Source organism: Mustela nigripes, chromosome 4 (assembly GCF_022355385.1).
Source record: "Mustela nigripes isolate SB6536 chromosome 4, MUSNIG.SB6536, whole genome shotgun sequence".
Taxonomy (NCBI): Eukaryota; Metazoa; Chordata; class Mammalia; order Carnivora; family Mustelidae; genus Mustela; species Mustela nigripes.
In genome coordinates, this window is record NC_081560.1 from 78,678,330 (window position 1) to 78,703,570 (window position 25,241).

Consider the following 25,241-nt stretch of genomic DNA (forward strand, 5'->3'; position numbering starts at 1 on the left):
AGAAGATAGATGTTGTCTATAGACAACCCACTTTACAATGAAGGTTTTACTATACCAAATTTGTATCTTAAGAAAATCTAAGTAACGCTTGGAGCTCAAGTTCAGTTTTATTTGAATTTCTTGATTTTGCTGCAGTGTGAGTTTAAGACTGAGCCATAAAAATAAGTATTAGTTGAAGAAAAATAAACTTCTATTCACCATCCATAGCAATTATTTTATTTATACATTCATAACAAAAATTGTTTTATTTATTTTACTTTCTTAATTTCATCTTAACCCTTTTATGTACCTAATGTAGGGAAAAAATACAACTTTTTAATAGCTTTCAGGAGGCATAGAAGTGTTTTTTCAATTATTTTCTATGAAAAATTCAATTACAGGAAATTGGAATAATTTTATAGATGATTACATTAACCATATATAGTTCTGGTTTTCATTTTCCATGTAGATTCTATAAATTTGCAATTTATAATTTATTATGTATCTATCTATCCATCCATTCCTCTTAATCCGTCAACCATCTTTTTTTTTTTATGAATTCAAAGTATATTGCAGACATCAGAATACCTCTCTTATATGATTAATGATAATATGTGTTTAATATTCGAGTATGGATATTTTCAATTCAGAAAAAATTTATATGGAATGAAGTACACTAATCTTAAGTGTACTATTCAGTGACAGTTTGACAAATGATAACTGTCTGTTATCACCCAAAAGCCTGTCAAGATATGGAACACTCCAGCAAGTTTTCTTATGTGCTTTCCCAATGAATTCCCCCATCTTCTTACCCCCAGAGGAACCATTATTCTGAATTTTCCATGATAGATTACTCTAGAATAAAAACGAATAGAAATTCCTATAAATGGATTTATACAATATGTACTGTCTTATTGTAATGGTTTTGAAGTCCATCATTTCACTACATATATCAGTAATTTTTTCTTTTTATTGCTGTGTAGTATTTAATTGTATGGATATACCACACTATGTTTTTTCCTAATGATATGCACCTGGGCGTAATGAAGCTACTATTAACATTTTTTTTAAAGATTTTATTTATTTATTTGACAGACAGAGATCACAAGTAGGCAGAGAGGCAGGCAGAGAGAGAGGAAGGGAAACAGGCTCCCTGCTGAGTAGAGAGCCTGATGCGGGGCTCGATCCCAGGATCCTGGGATCATGACCTGAGCCGAAGGCAGAGGCTTTAACCCACTGAGCCACCCAGGCGCCCTATTGTAAACATTCTTGTTCAAATCTTATTGTAGACATATGCTTTCATTTCTCTCAAATAACTGATAATGAAATGGCTAAATCATAGGGTAGGTGTATGTTTGGTTTTTTAAAAAATGCCAGACGTTATTACACTCCCACCAAAAACTATGTTAACAGAGAATGTTAAACTATGGATTGGTGTAAACAAATTGAATATTGGTGAAGTCACTCTTGGCATTATGTGAAAGAAATAATTGTAGGAAGTGAGACTGATAACAAGAAGCTCAAAAACTATTTAAAGGGTAGAAAAAAATTAAAGACCTACAGTAAGACGTGAAGGATAAAGATAGATACTAAAGAAGTTTAAGAGAAAAAAATAGAACTTGATGATTGATAAAATGTCAACATAGAGAAAAAAGACAAGACTAATCCCAGGCTACTTTGTTGAGGGACTTCAACAAATAAGGTAGCCTTGAGGAAGATCAGATACTTTGAGGAGCAAGCATAGAAATGATGGAGACACTTATTCTGAAGAACTAAATATGCAATACTAGTAAAGTTGGTCAAAAGTCAGCCAAATAATGTTACACAAAGAATATTTATGAATTGGGGAGTCAAATTGATTAAGATAAATTAAAACCAGTTTTATGGCAAAGGGTGAGAGGCAGTAACCATTGAATGGTATACTTTGAGTATTTCTTTTTCTTTTTTATATTCTTTCATTTAACAGCTAAAATAACATTTGATTATCTCATAATGGTTATATACAACCGTATGTTCTTTCTTATACTTAATATAACTAAAACAACAATAATTTAACTACTGGAAAGATGATGAGTATACTTCATGGTATAAATTTATTGACAAAGAATACAAGGAAAGATCTGTAATATCACAGCACACCAAATTTTGTTGGGCTCTTGAGTATAGCTCTTCAAGTCCCAGCATTGAGAGTAAAACTTCTTTTGAATCTTTTAAACCATATGTCTTTATCTAAGTCAGTATAGAGAAGAATGTCACTGCTGCTCTTTTTAGTTTCTGACTCATTTTGATCTTCTCCTTCATTATAGCTATCTGATGTGAAAAAAAGCAATTGATTTGCTCTTTGTTTTTGCCCTGAAGCTTCCACTCCTGTTCTTTTTTTAAAAAGATACTTATTCTTTGTTGACTTCAATAATATGGTTTTTTTTGTTGTTGTTTTTCCTCCCCCTCTGGTGAACAGCACATGGCTAAACAGTGAAGTAAAGGTAACCAACCATGGGAGCACAAAAAGGACAGTTGTATTTTATAATAGTGCATTCGTCTACCTACATGTGTCTTAGCTTTGTTAGATCATTGGTTTTTTTTTTTAATGTTTATTTGTCAGAGAGAGAAAGAGAACCAGCAGGGGGAGTGGCAAATAGAGGGAAAAACAGGTTCCCCACTGAGCAGGGAGCCTGCTTGGATCCCAGGACCCTGAGATCATGACTTAAGCAGACACTCAACCCAGACACATCTAGGCATCCCAGTCATATGGTCTTTATAACATCTCCATATTCTTACCTTAGGATGAGAATTTGAGATGCAAATATGTCAAATAATCTGTTCATAGTCACACAATAAGTACAGAACTGAGCTGAATACTGTGACAGCCCCTTAACTGCTACACAGTTTAACTGCCATCCTCCATGTGAAGGCAGTTTACAAACTGTAAGACAATTACATAAATAGAATAGTGTTCAGTTGAGATCAAGTTAGCGAGCAAGTATCTTAAATTGTAATACAGTATCATATAAGGGGCTTTGAAGATGAATGACAAAAGCCTGCCTAAAAAGAACTTACTGGGGACACCTGGCTCAGTTGGTTACACGTTTGCCTTCAGCTCAGGTCATGATTCCAGGTCCTTGGGATTGAGTCGCACAACAGGCTCTTTGCTAAGCAGGAAGCCTGCGGTTCCCCCTGCTTGTTCTCTGTGCTTGCTTGCTTGCTCTTTCTCCCTCTCTCTCTCTGAATCTCAAAAAAATAAATAAATAAAAAGAAATTAGTGAAGAAACATGTTGTATCACTATGAGGAATAATCCAGAGTAGTTGGGAAGATATAACTAACTGAAATTTAAACAAAATATTGTGAAAACCCAGAAGACAAAGTTTTACCTGAATAACTTAAAGTACTTTTGAAAGGTATGTGAAAAAGGCCTTGAAAAATTGGTGTGATTCCTCATAGAGAATTCACATAAGTGAAGTTAAGAATGAAAATTCTGGAAATCCAAAGTAGTGAGATAGAAAGGTATAAGGGAAAATGCAATAGGAGTTAAGTCTAGAATTTTATTTGGTGGATAGGTAACAAAGACCTGAATGCATTTTTTTGTGAGAGAGAAAGAAAAAGTGCACGCATATGGGGGAAAAGGGGGTGAGAGAAAATCCTAAGCAGGCCCCAGGCCCAGTGCAGAGCTGCTCAGGCTTGATCACCACCTGAGATCATGACCTGAGCAAAAATCACGATTAAGACACTTAACTGACTGAGCCACCCAGGAACCCCTACCTTGAATGCCTTTTAAAGGAGTCTAAATTAATTGTTTAGCTAATGGACAACCGTCAATAAAACTGAGCATATGAAATTTCAGTTGGGAAGAATGATTTGAAGCAGGAGTAAGAAGGCAGAGCAATATTCAGGAGAGAGATGAAACAACTTGAATTAAAACAAAAGTAAGGAGGAAAATACAGTAAGAAATCTATTAGGGTCAGAATTGATCAGAAAAGCCAACCTAGTAGATACAGAGTATGAAAATGGAAGAACATTTTCTCTTTGACTGTAGGATTGAATAAGGGAAATTGTAAGGTAGTTAAACTTGGTGACACACAGAGGTGGAGGCACCTCACTCCCCAGTGATGTTCATGATCACTACATGGGTTTCTTCTTCTAGGTCCAGCATCCCAAAGTCTTTCCACGTCCTCTTCATTAATGTAGTTTCAGTTAAGAAAACTTGGGGAGTTTGTTTGGTTATGACCCAATAGTTTAAATAGCCTTATTTTGTGGTGGTAAAGAGCTGCAAGGTTTTTCACCAATTTTTTATTGATGTTAAATGCTGATCTCTTTATTAAAATAGTAAACAAAATAGCCAAATATATAGCTTAGAGACATTATTGCAAAATACATAGGTGTAAATACTTGTGGCAACCTGATACAGTAGGAAGAACTCAGCTCTTATTCATGTCCTAGCCTTCCCAGTTATTAGAGGGCACTTTGGGCATTTGCTGAGTCTTAGTGTGCCAGGCTTTCTCTCTGGCACAGGTGTGGATCAGAATAATGGACAAAAGGCGCAAGGAAGGGCATAGTCAATGGTACTGATACCTTCCCTTACCATCCGTGTTCATTTCCAGTCTGATCAGCCTTTCTATCTTCACGTGACTCATCTTGAACCATTTAAACTACCCCAAGGGCTGTTCATAGTTTCCCAGCCAGCTAAGCATCAAAAGTTTTTCCAGGCCCGTTCCTTGGTGGCTAGAGGTTTTCTCTTCCACAGCCAAAAATGATATATCCATTCTGCTTAGGTTGTTAGCGAAGAATGTGAGATGACCTTAGGCTGCATTCCCTGCATTCCCAATGTGCTGGAGTTCCCATTCACAGTCTTTTCATTCTTTGGGGCCTTTTCCCCCCTCTTTATGTTGCAGCAAAGCTGAAAGAGGAAGAAACCAGTCACTATGACTGCCACTCTGGTGCGTTGGGTGTCATCTGGTGATGATTTTTCCCTGTCACCAGTTGCCCTGCAAGCTAGCTTAGAAGTATTTTGAAGCCTGAGGCTGTGACATTGGAAATCGTTTTTTATTATAAAAATACAGTCTTAAAATTTACATAATTTACAATTTGCCTTTATTCTTCTCAGTGCTCTTTAACAGGTTTATAGCTTCTTTATCAGCTGGCTTCTGATTCAACTTGCTTTAATTAGCAATCTAAGTTTCTATTACCATTAACTTTTAAACATGTATTTATGGAAGATATTTCACTAAGTTTTATAAATGGTGTTTTAAAATAATAGCAGCTAGCAATTTTGAAGGCCTACGATATGCTGACATAGGTAGGTGGTTAGGTAGAAAGAAATAGAACATAGATCGATTGATCGGTATATGGATGGATAGACAAACACACAGATGTAGATGTAGATGTATTCTCTAATGTAATTCTCCCAGCACCCCTCAGAGATAGGTGCTTTTTGACATATAAGGAAACTGAGGCTAGTTGACATTAATTCTTTGAAGTTACAGATCTAGTGGTTGTGAGAAGCCAGGTTTCTATCTAGTTTTATTTGAGGCCTATCATAGGTTTTTTTTTTTTTTTTTTTTTAAAGATTTTCTTTCTTTCTTTGAGCAAGAGAGAGTGTGTATGTGCATGTGTGCCTATGTGTGTGTGTGTGTGAGCCGGTGCATGAGCAGAGGGGAAGGGCAAAGGGAGAAGGAGAGAGAGAACCTCAAGCAGACTTCCAGCTGAGCGCAGAGCCCCATGCAGGGCTTGAGCTCATGAACTTGAGATCATGATGTGAGCTGAAATCAGGAGTCCCTCATTTAGCAGACTGAGTCACCCAAGCACCCCCCGAGAGTTTATCTTTATACAGTGAAGGGACAATTTGTTTCTTTTTATATTGATAATTGAAAGTATGTTTAGCAAGGATTTTTCTGCATGAATGGTCAGAATGTCAGTGGAGCTGCCTTTCAAGTATGAAGAAAATAAAACTATGTATGTATGTTTTGTGAACTATATACATTTTTAAGCCTTCGTTTTCCTCTCATAGACAGTGTCACAGTTAATTCAGAGAAAAAGAAAGAGAGAGGGATAATTTGGTTGTTTCCCTTCAGTGGGTTTATGTTCCCTTTCTGCTCTGGAACTTTCTCTCATGCTTAACAAGAGGCCTATTTCATGGTGTCAGACTAACTAGTTCTTGGGTCACCTGCATAAGAGCTTGTCATCATTTATTCCATCCTCCATCCAAATGAACTATGTGTAATTTATGTCCTAAAAAGCCAATATATGTTCTAACTTAGACCCCAAAATTTTAATTAATCATCCTATTAATTTAATTCATTTAAAATAAAAAACATACATTTCTACAGTTTTAGTTGTGTGTTCTTATTCTCTGGTGGCTTTTTGATGGAAAGGATAGGTCCAGCCAAAGGCTGGTCAAAATGTTTCTGTACCAGAGATTTAGATTGATCCTAATGCTGAGAGCAGCAAAATGTGTTCATTATTTAAATAAGCTGAAGCTGCCAAATGAATCATAAAGGCAGCCGGGTATCCTGTGCCAAGGTGTCATTTTCATTAAGTGTGAGATTGCACCTGAAGGACAGTTTAATTTGCAGCTGCTAAAAATATTTCGACAGAGTGATACTGTTACAAGTGGCAGGTGGTGCCCAAACGTGAATTTTGCAAGAAATGCCATCTATGGGATGAGGTGTGGGAGAATGTCAAGGGGGTGGTAAAGGAGATAAAGGGGGAAAGAAAAGAGAGATGTATTTACTCAGCGTTTATTGCTATTATCATAACTAAAGATTCCATACTTCACATGATAGCATTGGCCCAAGATTATTACATATGGTTATTTGTTCAGCTTCTACCATGTGCTCAGGGCATTGCAGAAGTACCACAGCACCTGTAAAGACAGAGTTTCTTCCCCAAAGGCATACCATTTAAACTAGGCAGATGAGAGAATCCTTTCTAACTCTGTTTACCTTTCATAGTGTTTACATTGCAATTTCGTGCTGGCAAGATTAATGCACTTTGATCCTGCTAAAATGGATTTTGCCACTTTCTTTTGATGTTCAGCTTTTAGTACACATCTACATCGATTCCCTGCCTCATACTGTAAGAAATATTTTCAATTGTTCAAGCTCAAAGATTTTGTTAAATCATTCTCTCTTGGGATTTTGTGAACTTCGCAGAGTAGACAAGATTGAAATGTGGAAAGGTATTTAGAGACATTATAATTGTTTACATTATTAAAAGATCTGTATATGTGTCTATTAGTTCAGTGGATTTGGCCACATTGAAATCAGGAACTTGTACACAGAGACTAGAAATAGACATTCTCTACTTTAATGGGATACAGAACACAAACCTAAAAAGCAAAAGTAACTAGTGGGTTTCAGTTTTTTTTTTTTTTTTTTTTTTTTCATTTCTGTCTGCCATTTGATGGTAGTAACTAGAAGTAGAAAAGCTTTCTTTGTGACTATCATGATCTTTCTTTGATTCTCAAGGAGAACTAATAAAGTAGGTCAGTATGAATGAATTTGGGTAAAAGTTTTCCATGGGGAGTTTTTGATGACAAGGCAAGTTATTGAATTGCTTGTAGTTTTTCAGGACAATGGTAATCTCTGACCTCCTACATTGTTTTTAGCTTCATAAAATGGAGAGAAATATTTTGTTATTTTAATCCTATTGATAGACTCTAATTTTGAAAAATTGCAAACAGATCATTAATTTTACTGTATTAATTAACATAAAAGGATCTGATCATAAACAGAAGTTTCTCCCATGTTTAAAGAAGTACATGAAATTTCATTTTGAAAACTTGCTGTTGTGTAATAACTCTTAGAAATAGTTGCAATTTAAAGAAACATGTCTGAGCATTTCTTGAACTGGGAAACTACACACTGCTGGGTTGGGGCTACGATGAGTTCTGTTCTTCCCGATAGCTTTAAAAAACTGTCAAAACGCAAGAAAATGTGCCCTTTTCTTCTAAACAGACGCACACACCCCTGCGTATTTTAGCTTAGAAAATTCATTTATTAATCTATTCACTCATTTAGGAACCATGTTCTGTTTTAGACGTTATGCTTAGCCTGGAAGAAATAATTGGGGGAAATAGGGAGATCAGCTTACAAGGAAAGGAAAGAAAACAAGTGATTAAAGTAGAATTTTCTGGATTCTAGTTGAGGAATATACACCAGGTGCCAGGGAAAGGTTTGTGTGTTAAACGATGATAGACAGTACAAGATGGTTTGGAAAAGGTGAGGCCAGAGGCAGAGAAAACAGATTGAATGTGACTGCCAGGAGAGAAGAGATAAGGGCCTACATTTGTGTAGTTGCAGTGAGACAGATTCAAAATGCTTAGAGAAATACTTTGTTATATATAGAAGCTGAAGGCAAGGGAGGGAGAGATATCAGACAAATGCCTGTCATAACAAATATGAAAAGAAAGATAATAGAGAAAGAATTAAATGTTATAAAAGAGGTAAAAAGCAAACTTTCATGTTATGTGAACTAAATGCCTATGAAGATAAGAGATTGGGTGTTTTCTTGAATGATGAGCAGAGACCCTAAGGTATGAAAGAAGGGAAACAGTGGTCAGTTCTGCTAGAAATATAAGTCAAAGTTAGTTTGTGAATACCACTGATTGCCCTTAGTTTGTTTTTCGTATTAGAGATACTGTGAACAGTGCAATTGCCAAGATTTCCCATTTTCCTCTTATTCTAGAAAGCTTGGAGCCAAAATTGTGGCCCATCTCAAATACATGTTTTAGTGAATGTAGCTTCTACTTTTAGACTTGTTACTGGCTCATGGTAACATTGGACTTTCTGTCCTTTCTGCTTGCCACATCTTGGTTTATGCTACTTGGTCATATCCTATGACACTTGAAATCTATTCTGGAAATCATGTGGTATAAATGCATTAGTACTTTTTTTTTTTTTTTTTTTCTGTAGCACTGTATGGATGGCTTAGAAGAAATAGATAATACATGTGTAGAGGAACAATTAGATGATTCCAAAAGTATAACTGTAAAGTAAAAAGAACACGAATTGTACAAGCAACATTAAGATTGTAAAACAGGGAAAGAAGTGGCAATAATAGCAGGAATAAGTTTGATAATAAATTGGGAGGGCAAAACAAAAGTCCTGCAAGAAATGGAAGCAATTTAAGATAAAATAACAGTTTATATGTAGGTGTTGATGTTGACATTAGCCAAAATGGAAAGACAGGAGCAGAAGCAGTTCTAAGAGAAAAGTAGCTAAGTTTCTTGCTAGTTGTGGTGAATTAAAATTGTAGTGAGGTCCTTATGTAGAAAATTTGAGCCAGAAGTTTAAAATGCATACTTGGATCTGGAGAAAAATCAAGGCTGATATAGTTTGAAGATACCTGAAGCTCTAAAAGTAAATCAGTTCCTAAAGAAAAAAATCCTAAAATTTTAACAAAATTAAGAATGTTGAAACAGTGGAAGAAACGCTACGAGGTTACTTCATTTATAGGAGTAGGGGGGAAAGGAAATGAACCCCCAAAGACAGGCATTTAGGAAGCATCTATATTTGGGGATTTAGGAAAAAGGAAAAGGGAAGTCATAACAGAGATAGTGAAGGCTAGATAATGAACAGTTCAGATTCAAAGTCACAGAAGCCACATGCCAGAGAAAAAAATGATAACTTTAGGAGGGGCGTGAAGATTTTGTTGTGCCAATGGCTGAAGATCCAGTTGTTGTTGATGTTTCTGTTGATTATCCGTAGAACACTCACAGGTGGTGAAATGCCGAAAGCTAGATAGTAAGAGTTGAGAAATGACTGGTAAAGAGGACAGGGAGTCTCAGCATGGGCACTCTTCTCAAGTCCTAGGCCTCAGTGGGGGCGAGAAACACGATAGAAGCTACAGCATAGAGTGTCAGCGGAAGTTTTTTGTTTTCTTTCGTTAGGGTGAAAAGATGTTAAAAATAAATATCTGACACAGAATCACTAAGGAGGGAAAGACTGACATTCCTGAGAAGAATCAACTTCTTGCCTTCATTTTCAACTCCCCAGTTCCTAGATTTTGTCCTGTGTTCATCACTTTTCTCGTTGCGTTAGATTCTGTCCTCTTTGCTCTTTGTCCTCTATAGCCTACTACCAATTTAAAATAACTTCAACTCTATTTGCCATTTCGTTCCTGAACTTCTGTATTCCTTAGCATGTGGGACAGATTCACAAGCGTCTCACTTGAAAAGGTGCATGAAATTGAAGTCCTCTTCCTTCTCCACCCCTATCCTCCCCGTGTCTGTCCTTTCTCAGGTGTTCCTATCCCAGTAAGTGATTCCTATCCAACCAACTTTTCAATCAGACATTTCTTTAATATTTACATGATTTTTGTCACTGCTCCCTACATTCAGCATCTCAGCGAATGCAATCCATTCATTCTGTTTTCACATAATCCTTTCGTACGTCACCTTCTCTGTTATATCATCCGAATCACCATCACTTCTCACCAGCCTCCAGAGTGGTTTTCATGCCTTCATCCTTGTCTCACTATATATATATATTTTTTTATAGCAGTCACAGTGGTCTTAAAATAGGAATCTGATAATGTCATTACTATGTTTAAAATATTTCAGTGGTTTCCCGCATAGGCATTAGAACATTATGCTCCTGAACAATACTTCCTCCTTATTCTGGCCTCTGCTTAACGTTTTGTCATCGTCTTTGACCACCTGTCTCTTCATGGACACTCTCTGTGTACAACATTGTGGTTTCTCTGACCTGGCGTGTGTTCCTTCTACCTGGGATATTCTTGGTTCTTCTTCAGCTCTTGAGTTACAGGTCATATCTTCTGAGAAAAACTTTCACTAATTCCTTTAAGTCAAGATGAATCTTCCTTTCTATTTCCAATGCATTTTTTTCACTCTTACTTTTGTTCTTCTTGTGCATTTTAATTTTTTTTAAGATTTTATTTATTTCTTTGACACAGAGAGAGAGATCACAAGTAGGCAGAGCAACAGGCAGAGAGAGAAGGGGAAGCAGGCTCCCACTGAGCAGAGAGCTCAATGCAGGGCTCAACCCCAGGACCCTGAGATCATGACCTGAGCCGAAGGGAGAGATTTAATCCACTGAGCCACCCAGGCATCCCTTTTTGTGCATTTTAATAAACACTGTTTAATTGTTGGCATTCTCTCTCAGATAGAAAACATTTTATCATAATATCACCTAATGTTTCATAATCCAGAGCATAGAGTAAGCATCTAGGAAAGATTTGATGAATGAAAATATAGATGGTACATGATTGCATGAAAAATAGAGATTGTTATTGGAGCAATATTTCGATTATTGGATTGAGAGCAAATAGAGGCTTTAGACCTAGAAATGAGGAGAGATCATTTTTTTCCACAGAAAGAAAGAAAAGAAAAATTGGGAGTTGGGGTGAAGAAAGGAAAAAGAGGGAGTTCTCACTAAATGGTTTTGGTTCTGTCAGTACCGATTTGAAGACAATCAGAATGATTTTAAAGAGTTGCTTTAAATAAATCTATAGTAAGCCACTAAAGTAAATAAAATAATTCCTTAGTAACACTAGGATTCTTGTTTAGGATAAATATCCTGAGTTAATAAATAGCACATCCATTTACTATGATTATATGATTTTCATCATCCTTGCTTAGATGTAGAAACATAGGGGGAAAAGTTTTGGGGTTTTGTAAGGCAGGTGAAATAGAGGTTCAGGAGGCTAAGAGGTTCGAGGATAACAGGGAAAGCAATTAGAATGACTGATTAGAAGGTTTGGATTGGATAAGAATTCACCCAGGAAGGAGAATAGATTGAGAAAATAGGAGGAAGAGTAAGAGGACAAAATGTAGTAAGGAAGGGGAACACAAAAATTGAGGAATTCAGAAGGTAGAAAATGTATAGTGAGAAGTTTATTTATTTGTTTGTTTGTTTAATATTTATTTATTTATTTATTTGACAGACAGATCACAAGTAGTCAGAGAGGCAGACAGAGAGAGAGGAAGGGAAGGAGGCTCCCCGCTGAGCAGAGAGCCCGATTCGGGGCTCGATCCCAGGACCCTGGGATCATGACCTGAGCTGAAGGCAGAGGCTTTAACCCACTGAGCCACCCAGGCACCCCGTGAGAAGATTTTTGACCCTAGAGAAGATTTTCTAAGTTTGAAATAGTAGAATGAATCCTTTTAAATTTTTGAGAGAGATTAACTAGAGACCTATTTTATTTTGAAGTAGGAATGAATGTTTTTCCAAGAACAAATCCTAAAGTTCTTAAAGACAAATTTCATTAGAGTGACATTGTTTTCCTTTGATATTCTTTTTTTATTATAATAAATGTGTCCTTTTTCAATGTATAATTTATGTTTTGGTTGTTTCTGAAGCTTTGTCAAACTTAATTCACCTACGGAGTCCTCCATGCCTATAGTATCAGATATAAAAGGAAACACTATGATTGCAGGCCCTTTCAACAATGAATGTGCTTGATAACTTGCTTGAATTATTTCCCACTAGAGTCCATACTTGTAACATGATAATTTTCTTCACATATTTTAGAGAGAGAAACATGATGCTTGATAACGCCTTCTGTCGTGCCCAGACACCAAGCGAAGAGAATATCTGTTCATGTCAAATATTGTTTGCTTTCTTGTCATTTTGGTACTTCTGATATGACTTTTGCTAGATTATAACTTTCTGAGAACAAGGGAATATATATTATTCATGTTGCTTTCTACGCAGTGCCTTATGTGTATCTGCAAGCAAATAAAATAGCTGGATTTAATTACTTGAAATTCTTTAAGTTATGCAAACATTTATGTGAACAACTACACTAATTTAGGAGGTAATATTAGATGAATTTGTCCTTCATTGCTCTAGTATTAAAGAAGAAGATGTATGACTTTTTTATTCTAATTCTGTATCTGAATAATGAGAACTCCAAATTTAACATGTGATTAAGCCTTCCTTTCACTATTATCATAATGGCATAATATAGTACATTTGTTAACATTTTACAAAGTTGTTTCACATGCACTATTTAAGTTTAAAGTATTTGTTTTGATATGAAGTATTTATGAAAGACAAAGTGAATAGAATCCAATTTGAAATAACTCAATTTGAAGTAAACCCAATGAGAAAATCAGTCATCTCAGATCTGAGAGGTAAGAGCTTTGCCAAAATGTCGCAAAAATTGCAAGTCACTGAACTGAATTCTTTGACATGGAGGTTTGTGTTATATATGTGCACACACACACAATGCTGCATTTCTGGGACCCTGTTTTCGTCAGTAGGGTATGAATTCTTTGATTTGTAACATACCTGTTCCTACTATGTCACACAAGTTATTCTGCGCACCATTCCTCATGAGACACAAACACATATATACAAACATATTTATGTATATGAACAAGTAGAAATTTGTGAAGAAAAATAAGCTTGCAATAATTATTAAAATTAAAGTAGTACATTATTTTATGTCTTTTTAAAGTTCTGGTGCTAAGTGAGCCCAAGTTTTAAATCATTTTCCCACTCTTATGCCACAAGCACACTGAACCTTGAATATGAATACATAATAAATCGTTATTTTACATTACTTGCAGAGTCTGTATAATTTGCCTGAGTAGGATCATGGAGTGCAACCTGAATTGCATGGTCCCAGAGCAAATGTTAAAAGAAGGTTACAAGCATAAAACATGTGATAACAATGATTATACACAGGTGTAAAGATTAGGACTAAATAACATGGATAAAGCTAGTTCTAGACTTCTGACCTCTTCCCTGGTTTCTCAAGTATGGTACTGACCTATGTGTGGATATTTCATTTCTAACTTAATAACATAATACACCCTGGGAGTTAAAGGTAGATTATTGTAAGAATTTAAATACCTGCAATGTCCTAAGTGGTTTCAGTGAGATGAACTCAGCTTCTTAGTTTTTACATCTTAAAGCCAGTGAAGCTATTCTGTACTTTGATTTGTTTGTCCATATCATAACCACATCCACCCAAGTATTTACAAAGTTTTGTTTTGTTTTTTAGATGAGGCTCTGAACATTGCTAATAAACCTTCCACATAATCTAGCCAGTCTTGTTTTTTTTGTTGTTGTTGTTTGTTTGTTCTCTCTTTCCTTCCTTGCACAGATATTCTCTGAATGACCACTGTGTTTTAACCTGTAGGATCATAGCAACAAACAAAACATGCCAAGTCCTTATTTTCTTGGAATTTGTATTTTACTGGAGTGGGGAGAGAGACAATAAACAAGACCAGAGAGAAAGAAAGATCAAGAAATCACAGGTGTTTAATTATGTTAGGAAGAATAATAATGCATGAAAATTAACAACCAAAAATAAGGATTTCAGTGCTTTAAATAGGGTAGTTAACAAAGATCTGTCTAATAGTGCGATATTTAAACAAAGACCTGAGTAAAAGTAGGAATCCAGTAGCTCTAATATATGAGGGCAGAGGATTACACAGGGAGAAAAATCTGAGGCAGGACTGAGAGTACTTGACTTGTTTGAAGACCAGAGGAAGTGGTATGGCTGGCTAGGACTAAGTTAGAGCAGGGGTATGTAGAAAAAAAGGCTTATGAGGTAGGTAGTAGGGACGAGATCATAAATGGGGTCTGGTCACAGGAAAGACTTTCTATTTTCTATTTATTGTGAGAGATTTGGAAAAATGTAGGAAGGTTTAGAGAGGGAAGCGATATATCGGGAGTTTCACTCTGACTGTTGTGTGAAGTAATAGAATAGGACTGGTGAGGTAGAAATAAGGAGACTGCTAGCAGTCCATCCCTGGCCATGGTGGTCTGGGAAAGACTGGTCGTAGAGGATTTGGTAAGAAAAGGTGATGGTTGTGCCCATGGATAGAATGTGAGTTGTGAGAGACAGAAAAGATGCAAGAGTGGCTCCAGAATACCAAGGTGGCTTGAGCGCCTAGTAAATTCACTGAAATGGAATTTCAGTGGTTTCTCGTTATTGTTTTATGTGGCTCTCTCTTCCCTCCCATCCAGTCTTTGGTGGAAACTAGAACAGACCGATTTGTACTTTGATTTAAACTATTGTATGCTTAGAAGGAAGAATAGCAATGATGATGGCAATAAGCAATATTTGATAGCCTTTACAGTTTTCAAAACATTCTAATATCCAGAAATGAATTTTCACTGTGTGGTCTCACTAAGGATTTTTGCACCACTCCTAACTTTCCAAAAAAGAATTAAAGAATCTTTTTTCTGCAACATAAGGTGATTTGTAACATACTTTAAAATACATAAAGAACAGTTCACATGTACTGAAAACTGTGAACTAAGGAAAGATTAATTCTTGAAATATGTCAAAAGGAAGTGAAGAGAAAGTGAAAATGGACTGTAATGAATGGTATTATTTATCTAACTGTGAATTAATGTATATCCTATAATTTGCCTCTCAGATCCAAGGTTCATTAGTGCCCACCTCATCCCAGAAAGTGACAACCCTGAAGATGACAAAGTATATTTTTTCTTCCGTGAAAATGCGATAGATGGAGAACACACTGGAAAAGCCACTCATGCTAGAATAGGTCAGATATGCAAGGTAAGGTCAAGAAAAAAGCAATTGAGGAGGGTTGCACTGTCCAATCATGGTTTTATTTCGTTTTCTTTTCCACATATGTGCAAGTACAATGAAAAATATGGCTCAAAATCTTGACTGATCACTGCAAATGGCAAAGAATGATTGGAAGCATAGTTGCTTGTGAGTGACTCTTCACAGGCAAGCATGTATATAGAGGCGAGAACACAGTATGTCATACTTACATTAAATGAGTTTTGAAATTTTAAAGCAACAATTTTTTTCATGTTACATAGGAGAACATACTTTTTTGTATTCTCAGCTGTAGCAAAGTTTCCTACACTGTGTAACTTTTGAACAGACGTTTATTGGTGGAATAGCTAAAGCATTAATGTAAGCGAGAAAAGCGTTAAAGCTTGATTTTATAAATTGATTGTAGCATCCTATGTACATAGATGTGAACACACAGATGTAATTGTGATGTTCTGAACTTTGAGGTCATTTATTTCCTGTGTGACACAAAATTGGGTATGTTACATTATAATGTTAGATATATAGAATAAAAATTGCTCAATAAATGTTTATGGTTTAATTAGTATCAGTGTGAAGACATGGTAACAATACCATTCTTTCCCACTACACTGTATAGTACAGGATATATATACAGTATGAATAAAGCCAACCACTACTATAAATTCAAGCACCTTTCATCTCAAGAAAATCACAAAGGCAGATCCATTAATGTCTTCAATGGAATTTTCTTTTTTTAAGAAAATAGGAAATTTTTGAAAATCTCTGTTGCGGGGATTGGTTAGCATCTTTCCTTCCCTAGTCATGATCGAATTATTTATCTCTAGCATATTAAGTTGCTGGAAAATTAAAAGTTTTCACAGTCGGAAACATACAAAGATATGTGAAATGTATGAGAATGTTCCCCAAAAAGTATAAATCATATTTAAAAGCACTAATTACAAGAGTTAAAAAAACTTTATAGTATATAGAATTATATAAACAAAATATAAGTCATTGTTATGTTTTTGAAGGAACACTCATATTCCTTCAAACATATGCACATAAATATTATTTTAAAAGGCTTTATTACCAGTAAATACATACTATCATAATAGAATTTATTGCTACACTAAGTAAAAATTTAGTTTCATTTTCAATGATGAGGTAAGTGAATTTCCTTTATTAAGAATTATGCAAATACTTTTTCAGTGTGCTGTTATAAAGTCAAAATTGTTTCAACTGTTTAACTTATAAAATATTCGATGCTGATATGCTTTTGTTTGGGATCTGTTTTCAGTGTGGGTTGCAAGGTATGCATTTATTCTTCCATTCAGTAAATACTCTTAAATGTATTGTACCATTATTTTCATTGTACGTTGTAAGTCATTCCTTGAATAAGGTTTGCATAGCTTTGACCAACAATATAATAAGGAAACAGTTACTTGTATCTATGATGGAATTACTTTTATTTTGAGAAATGAAGAAGTTCTAGATCTGTCTCAAAGTATGAAGATGAGAAATATTTGAAATTATTCATATGCACATTTCCTAAAACCGGTGTTCTCTTTTTTCAGAATGACTTTGGGGGGCACAGAAGTCTAGTGAATAAGTGGACAACATTCCTCAAAGCTCGTCTGATTTGCTCAGTGCCAGGACCAAATGGCATTGACACTCATTTTGATGAATTGCGTGAGTTGCTGATGATGTTGTATAGAGAGTATCTGTTCAGACTTTGTGATAAGCACCAAAATGCAACTTTTCCTAATTTTGTTTTCAAACAGAGGATGTATTCCTAATGAATTCTAAAGATCCTAAGAATCCAATTGTATATGGAGTGTTTACAACTTCCAGGTAAACAATATTTTACTATCTTGTTAATGTAGAAGCTTTGTGTCTTTTAGGTGCTTTGTGAGTACCCATAAATTTTGGAAATACATTTTTGAAAGAACAATGTTGGCTTAACCTCTAAGCTGTTGTAGATTCCTGGATGGTTAAAATAAGTTAGGATCTAAATAGTTGTTTAAAAAACAAGTTTTTCAGCAAAGCATATCATCACTATACATAGGATGAAAAATGTGCCGTGTCCTATGTATAGCTCTGACTTGAACATCTGAGTCAAATGTAGACTATTCTGAAAAACAGAAATCTGAGTTTTGATCAGAGCTATTAGTGCTGTAAGCTGCAGGTGTCCAACTTCTTCCTTTCCTCTCCTTTCTCTCCCCCTTCTTCCTCCCTCGTTCTCCTCCTATCCCTCCCTCGCCCACCCCTTTCGCCGCGCCCTCCTCCTTTCTCCATTACCCATTTTCACAAGGCCTTTGCTGCCAATCAAGCAGCAATTATCTCCTCACTGTCACATTCAGTATAAAATTTATATTACCTGGAATTGTTAAAATTAAACAGACATTAATCCATTTCTTCTTTTTCCCCGTTACCTAGTACAGTGGTTCTCAAACATCTGTCTGAGCAACCATCAGAGTTGCCCAGGGAGCATGCTAGGCCCTGCCCCCAGAGTTTCTGAATCTGTAGGAGTGGCATGAGGCCTAACTATTTGCTCTTCCATTATGAAAATATCGTCATTAAATTCTCTAAGTATTTACTGAGACTTATTATGTGTTAGGTATGATGTGCAATATGTAATTGATGTTCCAGAAAAGCAACTAGGCATCTTTCTTCCCTCATGCAGCTTGCACTCTACCAAATGTTGTCTGTATGGAACAGTTTCCAGTAATAAATTCTTGTAAACACGTGTTTTTCATTTAGTGTGATTTATATGTAATTTTCTGTAGTGAAAGATTGGTTAAAAGATAAGCATTCCATATTTTAAGTGTGCACAACTGTTTTATACATCTCTCAAGTTGTATTTGTATAAGTACAATAAAATGGAAAATTGTGACAGCTCATGGCAAACTTCCAGTTTGTTTTGGGTACCTGATTCTTGTCAAGCAAAATGATGGGGATAATTGCTATAGTACTTCACTTTGAGTAGGACGTAACAACTACTAACTTAAAACAATTTTCTGAGTTAGGAAGAGATTGTTTAAAATGCCTTCACACAAATCAGACTGTGTAACTGGCTATAATGCTTTTGGTGATTTGGGAGTTAAAAATAATATAATGTGCGGTGCCTGGGTGGCTCAGTGGGTTAAAGCCTCTGCCTTCGGCTCAGGTCATGATCCGAGGGTCCTGGGATCGAGCCCCATATCAGACTCTCTGCTCAGCAGGGAGCCTGCTTCCTCCTCTCTCTCTGCCTGCCTCTCTGCCTCCTTGTGATTTCTGTCTGTCAAATAAATAAATAAATCTTTAAAAAGATAATAATAATAATAATATAATGTGACACATCATTTGACATTATTCCTTTTCTGTACCAGTTTCAGCTTATAAAATGACTTCTTAAACATTCTTGCTTGCTTAAAATTTCTCTGGTTTCAGTAATTATGCTTGAGGTTTAACATATTACAAAGTTTATATTTGTATTTCTATTTGATATCAAAATTACATATTACTTTGTAGAAGATCATGTATATGGCTTTTTCCACCAAAGTTTATGTATATAAATGTGTATCTTCGCATCATATATTGTCTATACATGATATAAATATGTGTACTATCAGTACTAATGATGGTTTCGTCTATGCCTTCTATTTTTGAGCAATCATAATTTGTTATCTTGTGTCTTGTTAAAATACACAAGACCTTTTTCAGTCGAAAAAGATCCCAGGTATTATTTGGATTGAACTTATGTTTAAGTCTTGATAGTTGATACCTGATATTTAAGAATTTAGAACAACTTAAAAACAGTTGTCTTGTCACTGTATAAGGATGAAAATCTGTTGTTGTTTTTTCTGTCTCCCTTTTTAGTAACATCTTCAAAGGGTCAGCTGTGTGTATGTATAGCATGAGTGATGTGAGGAGGGTGTTCCTTGGCCCATATGCTCACAGGGATGGTCCCAACTATCAGTGGGTGCCTTTTCAAGGAAGAGTCCCCTACCCACGACCAGGAACTGTAAGTGGCCTAGGTGTTTTATTTGTTTGTTTGTTTATTTATTTATTTATTTATTTATTTATTTTTGTTATCTCTATACACAGTGTGGGTCTTGAACTCACAACCCCGAGATTAAGAGTTGCATGCTCCTCCAAATGAGCCAGCCAGGTGCCCTCCACCTTTTTTTTTTTAAATAGTTTTTTATTAATTTATGGCCTAGGTGTTTAAAATACCGAAGGAATAAATGTATGCTGAAGGTTAAAAAAAAGCAGCTACAAACAGGTATTAACTATGGATAATGTAAAACATAGGTGCAAAGACTATAAACAATGGCAAAGCAAGGATTTTTTATGATATTGTGGAATTGTACATTTAAAAACTTGTTTTTTACAACATCAGTGGTTAAGTTCAGTGTTTACCAGTTATTAATAACCAAATTTTTGAGAAGTAGAAACTGAGTAGGTAGCCTTATTTATTATCTTTTCTGAAGATGGCCTTCATGGAGAATGGGAACAATTAGGATAATCTGAACTTGTTCTTCCTAGTTATAATGAAGGCTTCAAGGATTGCCCATTAAATAGGAGGAAGAAAAGTTTTAAGTCAACATTATTTTCCCATGGGAATGGGACACATCCCTCAAGTAGGTAAAGAAGATATTTTTTACCTACATATTTTACCTACATATTTTAACAGACACTGTCTCCTTTTGCTGACCTTTCTCCTTTTTCCCTCCAGCAACCCTGAGGCACATTCAGGCTTTAAAAAAAAAGAAAAGAAAAGTAGAGGGAACTCAAAATAAAACCAGCTTTGAATCTGCAATTTAAAGTAGGGAGAAACAAAACAAAACAAAACAAAACAAAACAAAACACAACAGAAAAACCCCAAAGGCTTCAATGTGGCAGAAAATGAGTGAAGTTATCAATGATGGCAGAGGCCATAGTATACGTGGACTGAGCATCTGGTTCAGTGCAACATTTCTAATCCTAAAAATCTCTAAGGAAATAACTTCATGTGAGGAAAAACTTATATTTGAACTTTAGCCATGACTTTAATTTTACTTCAGTTTTGTTCCGTTAAATTCAAGTAATTTATATTTTATATATTTTATTAAATGTGAGGCTTTTAATCTTGTTTTTTCTATTTATAAACTTCTTTATGAACAAACTGAAAATTTTGCATTTCATAGATATTAGTTCTAGCTGATGATTCTTGTAGATAAAAGAAACCTACAGAGGCTTTCAGAAGAATGAATAAGCAAAACAAGATGAAATATTGATTATATGAAATCAAATGGGTTTTATAGAAATCACAAGATATATATTCCATTTATTAATGGCAAACTGCTTTTACTTTGTTGGTGATGGCTGTTTATATCTCTGTGGTTCATTTATGTGAGTGTATTTTCAGTATAACCTGACTCTAGTTTTGCTTTAAATTCGGTGGAATTTCTTCACTGTGCTGGATATTGTACTGCTATTAGAAATATAAAGGTTTTGATCTGAATACATATACAGTGCTGATAGACATTAGAAATTATTGTGTCAGATCCTATTCTAAGAGATTTATATTTTTATATATATTATATTCAATAGCCCAACTGTTGCTATCATTTCCTTTTCACAGATGGGGACTCTGAGGCTAGGAGAGGAACCAGGATTCAGTTCAGGCAGTTTGGTTCTAGAGCCTGTGTTCTCACTCATTCCTCATAGAGAGTTGTTAAAACATGGGACATTAAGTCAGCAGTGTGTACCGATTGTTAAAGACAGAAGCAGAGAGTAATGCCTACTCTAGGAATTAGAGAAGGGCTGCCAGAAGGACGAGTTCATGAATTAAAAAAAAAGTGGCATCTGAGAATAGTCATTTTGTCAACACTAGTGGAGAAAAACATACTCAGTGAAACATATTAAATAAGTAACTTTATAATTTACTTAAAAATTCCTTAAATCCTTTAGCTGTTGTATTAGTGCATTATTATGGTGTGTGTCTCCCTCTATATACAACACACATACATATTCAGAGATAGATAGATACTCTTCCCATTTCAAAACAAGTTTATTTGTTTCATTTTCCATGAATTATTAATGACCTGTATCAAGGTAATGGCAAAGGCGATTGATTTCTCCTTCTAATAAGTCTCTTGTAAAATCAAGAACTTCTGTTAATTATAGTTCATTTCCCAGTGAACTCTTACATTAAATGGCAAAAAGTTATGTAGCTATAAGATAAAATGTAACAGGTTGGAGATATTGTACATTGAATGCTTGTACCACATAGTTAAATGCAATGAAAAGAGACACAGTAAAATCTGAATTTCCTCATTTTTGTCTTACTGCGTTATGGGGAGTATTTATATCCAGAGCTGATGTTACGCCAGCATAGCACGGGGCATCCTTTCTGCTTCTCTGTAGCCATCATCGCTTTAGCTTGGTCCACTCTTGATTAGCCAGTCGCAGGGCCATGGAGATTGTTAAACACTACGAATAACATATTTCCTTATCCTTAAAATTAATTATTAATGAGATAGTATTGGTACTTTCTGTGGTGCTTTTTCAGGGTTATGTTAGCAACAAAGCAGTAAAAAATAGTGTATACTGTCCTTTAGTTTGAAAAGAGCATTTGTATTTTAGAGTAATGTCACAGGGGGAAAAAAATGTATCCAAGAAAATTATTCTGAGATTCTCTCCCATCCAAGTACTAACCAGGCCCGACCCTGCTTAGCTTCCGAGATCAGACGAGATCGGGCGCGTTCAGAGTGGTATGGCCGTAGACATTCTGAGATTCTCTAATCTGATTATTAATTGGATTTAGTTGTCACATATTCCATTTCTTATTTCAAATACTTTACCATACTGGTAAAATATATTGTGTTGCCACTAACAGAGGCATCAGATTCCTGTACATTGAATTCTTCAGATGTGTTTGTAGTTTTAGGTAAGAAATGGTGACATAACTAAATCCCACTGAATTTTCAGAGATGTTTAGGAAATGTATGCTATATATTATATCTACTAATGTTAGTAACATTATGTTTTAGTTTATCTGATACTTAATTTTAAAGAAATACTGACAGGTTTAGATTTAGTTTATGATTATTGAGATTATAAATTATAGTATAATTTATAATTCTATTTACTGTATTTTAATCAAAAGATATTCTCTTTCTCCTAACAGTGTCCCAGTAAAACATTTGGTGGATTTGACTCTACAAAAGATCTTCCTGATGATGTTATAACATTCGCAAGAAGTCATCCAGCTATGTACAATCCAGTGTTTCCTATTAATAACCGCCCGATAATGATCAAAACAGATGTAAATTATCAGTTTACACAAATTGTAGTTGATCGAGTGGATGCAGAAGATGGCCAATATGATGTTATGTTTATTGGAACAGGTAAATGTTTTAATTTTAGCTCTGAATTTCCTGCCAGAACATTGTTTAACTGACTGAGTGTGCTAAGAACTGAAGGAAGTTTTTATAGTCACTGTCAGGATAGAGTTAACTTCCAATAAACGACTAAAAATCCTGAACATCTACCATGACAGGGTGTTACTAAAAAAGTAACAAGCTGATGTATATTGATTTAAGCCCAATCTCCTTTTCAATCAAAAGCTGATAAATGCAGTCAGTAAAGCTAATGATTAGGTAGACAATCGATGTCTATAACTGAATCCTAACTCTTTTCTAGCCATTGGCTTTTTAGACCCAATTTGTATTGGTCAAACCATGGTAACATTCCCAAGACATTCAATGTTTCTGGACTATATTGATGCAAATGATCTGAACTTTAAAATTATCACAGGGTGCAAATCTTCTGGCAAATAAATTTTGGCTAGTGTTTTTGCCGTACAATGAGAGAAAACAAAACAAAACAAAACAAAACAAAACTTCATCAGGGGGACAACAAAATGGACTTAAAGAATCATCAGACATATTTTAGTTCCATTTCTGTAGAAATGTAACAACAGATTTCTGCTAACTCCATGATTACCAACAAACATTTTAACAGGTATATTTTCAGAAGGAATCCCATTGCTATTGTATTTTCCCCCTACTCTCTTCATTAATACTATTTTGAAAGCACCAGTCCAAAACTGAAACTTGCTAGTTAGGGTAGTTAGGGTCAGATTTCAAGGCAATAAATTTCTAGTCTCCATTAGCTTTGTTAACTGACATAAATCAATGAGAAGCAGAGTGACTGCTCTGCTGAAACCTTGTATAATAGCATGTATTTTCCCTTGGTAAGAAACAGAAAAAAAACTGAATTAACTACAGGGGAATGGTCATTGTGTGGTAAGTGCTTTAAAGGTTTAAAGTTTTATAACGAAATTGTGAACTACTTGTTATCAGATGTAATGGTGTCAGATTCTTAGCAACATGGTGCAGTCTACTTTTTTAAGTGAGAAAATTTATCAAATAAAAGCATCCCACTGAGACTCAGTTTGATAAAAATTAGTGAATCAAGTATCAACTGCTGGCTATATAAATCTTTAGAAATTATAAAATGATAGGATTTGTATTCAGTTAATGTCAAAATATAATTAGATCTATCTACAGAGTAATTAAGTTTATTCAGTAATGTCACACTTAGCTCTTTTTTCACCTCTTGCCCAAACATGTTGAGAAGTCCCTCACTCATTGTCTGTGCAACAAAGGCTTGCTTCCAGGTATTTGACCAAGAAATTCAGTCATGAGTTTTTAATTCCTCTTGGACACAATCTGTCTTTAAAGGAACCAGTTTCATGAGTATGTTGAATGTCTGAAGATGTGGATGGCTATCGGTCAGTACAGACCAGGGTCATCTGTCAGCAAAGTAAATTGATTACAGTAATTTTATCTTTTAACTGAATTGCACATCACAGTATATTGATCCTAGTTAAGTAATCTGATTCAATTTGTGTGAAATTGTTTGAAATACTACTCGGTAAAACTAGATCTGGAACACAGATAAAGTTATGTTTGGATACTGGAAACCCTTCAGAGGCACTGAGTAGATTAACCTAATTTACCTTTAATCTTTGGTGTCATGAGTAGTCTAAAGTCCTATAAACATAGAAGTAACCTTTTAACAGAGGGCATTTTTTTTTCACATTACAAGGGACATGCTAGCAAATTTTCCTTCTTTTTTTCACTAACAACTTATCTTGATCTCACAAAACACATCATATTGATGCCCTGAAAATGGTTATCAGTAGTTATTCAATGAATACATTGAATTATTTTTCTGATGTATGATTCTCTTTTCAAATAATGATTCAGTTAAACTGGGCTAAAATGAGCCAGCTGAAGCTAAAAATAATTGATCAGCTGATCAGAACTGGAATGTTGAAATGTTGTGTCCATTTTTTTTTAATTTTAATAAGATCCTGTTCTTTATTCTATCAAGGAATAGAAACATATCTGTAAATATTGGAAAAATAATATATCCCCTTAAAACAACTTGGAGTAAAAGCAGCAGCTCTTTTCCTTAAAACATTTTGTCTCTTTTTGCAGTGAGAATTAGGGTAAACAATGCTTTAAATCCCTATACAGTGTTTCCAATTTATTATTTATGCCTGAATTTTACATTTCTTTAGTACTCTAAAACTGATTATTCAAGACATTAATCAAACCAGTTTGTTAGCCAAACCTGCTTAACCATTATTGAAAAACCACCGGAAAAAGTAATCCAAGGTGTTTATTTTGGGAAATCAAGTTATTGTCATTCATCACTTAATGGTCATTGAGGTGTCTTTAGGGGCCTGTTAAGTACTAAAGGCTTCCAGGTGGCAGGAAGATGAGCAGCAAGGCTTGGAAGC

General features: G+C 35.1%; 1 protein-coding gene across 1 annotated transcript in view; it reads left to right on the plus strand.

Annotated features, from left to right (window-relative positions):
* The window catches only part of SEMA3A (semaphorin 3A), a 208,315-nt gene that overhangs the window by 148,383 nt on the left and 34,691 nt on the right, over positions 1 to 25,241 (plus strand). Inside the window, exons 7-11 of the mRNA XM_059397567.1 lie at positions 15,333 to 15,475; positions 17,038 to 17,152; positions 17,245 to 17,314; positions 19,322 to 19,466; positions 22,617 to 22,836. Coding sequence (XP_059253550.1) covers positions 15,333 to 15,475; positions 17,038 to 17,152; positions 17,245 to 17,314; positions 19,322 to 19,466; positions 22,617 to 22,836 — 693 coding nt within the window. The remainder of the gene's footprint in view (positions 1 to 15,332; positions 15,476 to 17,037; positions 17,153 to 17,244; positions 17,315 to 19,321; positions 19,467 to 22,616; positions 22,837 to 25,241) is intronic.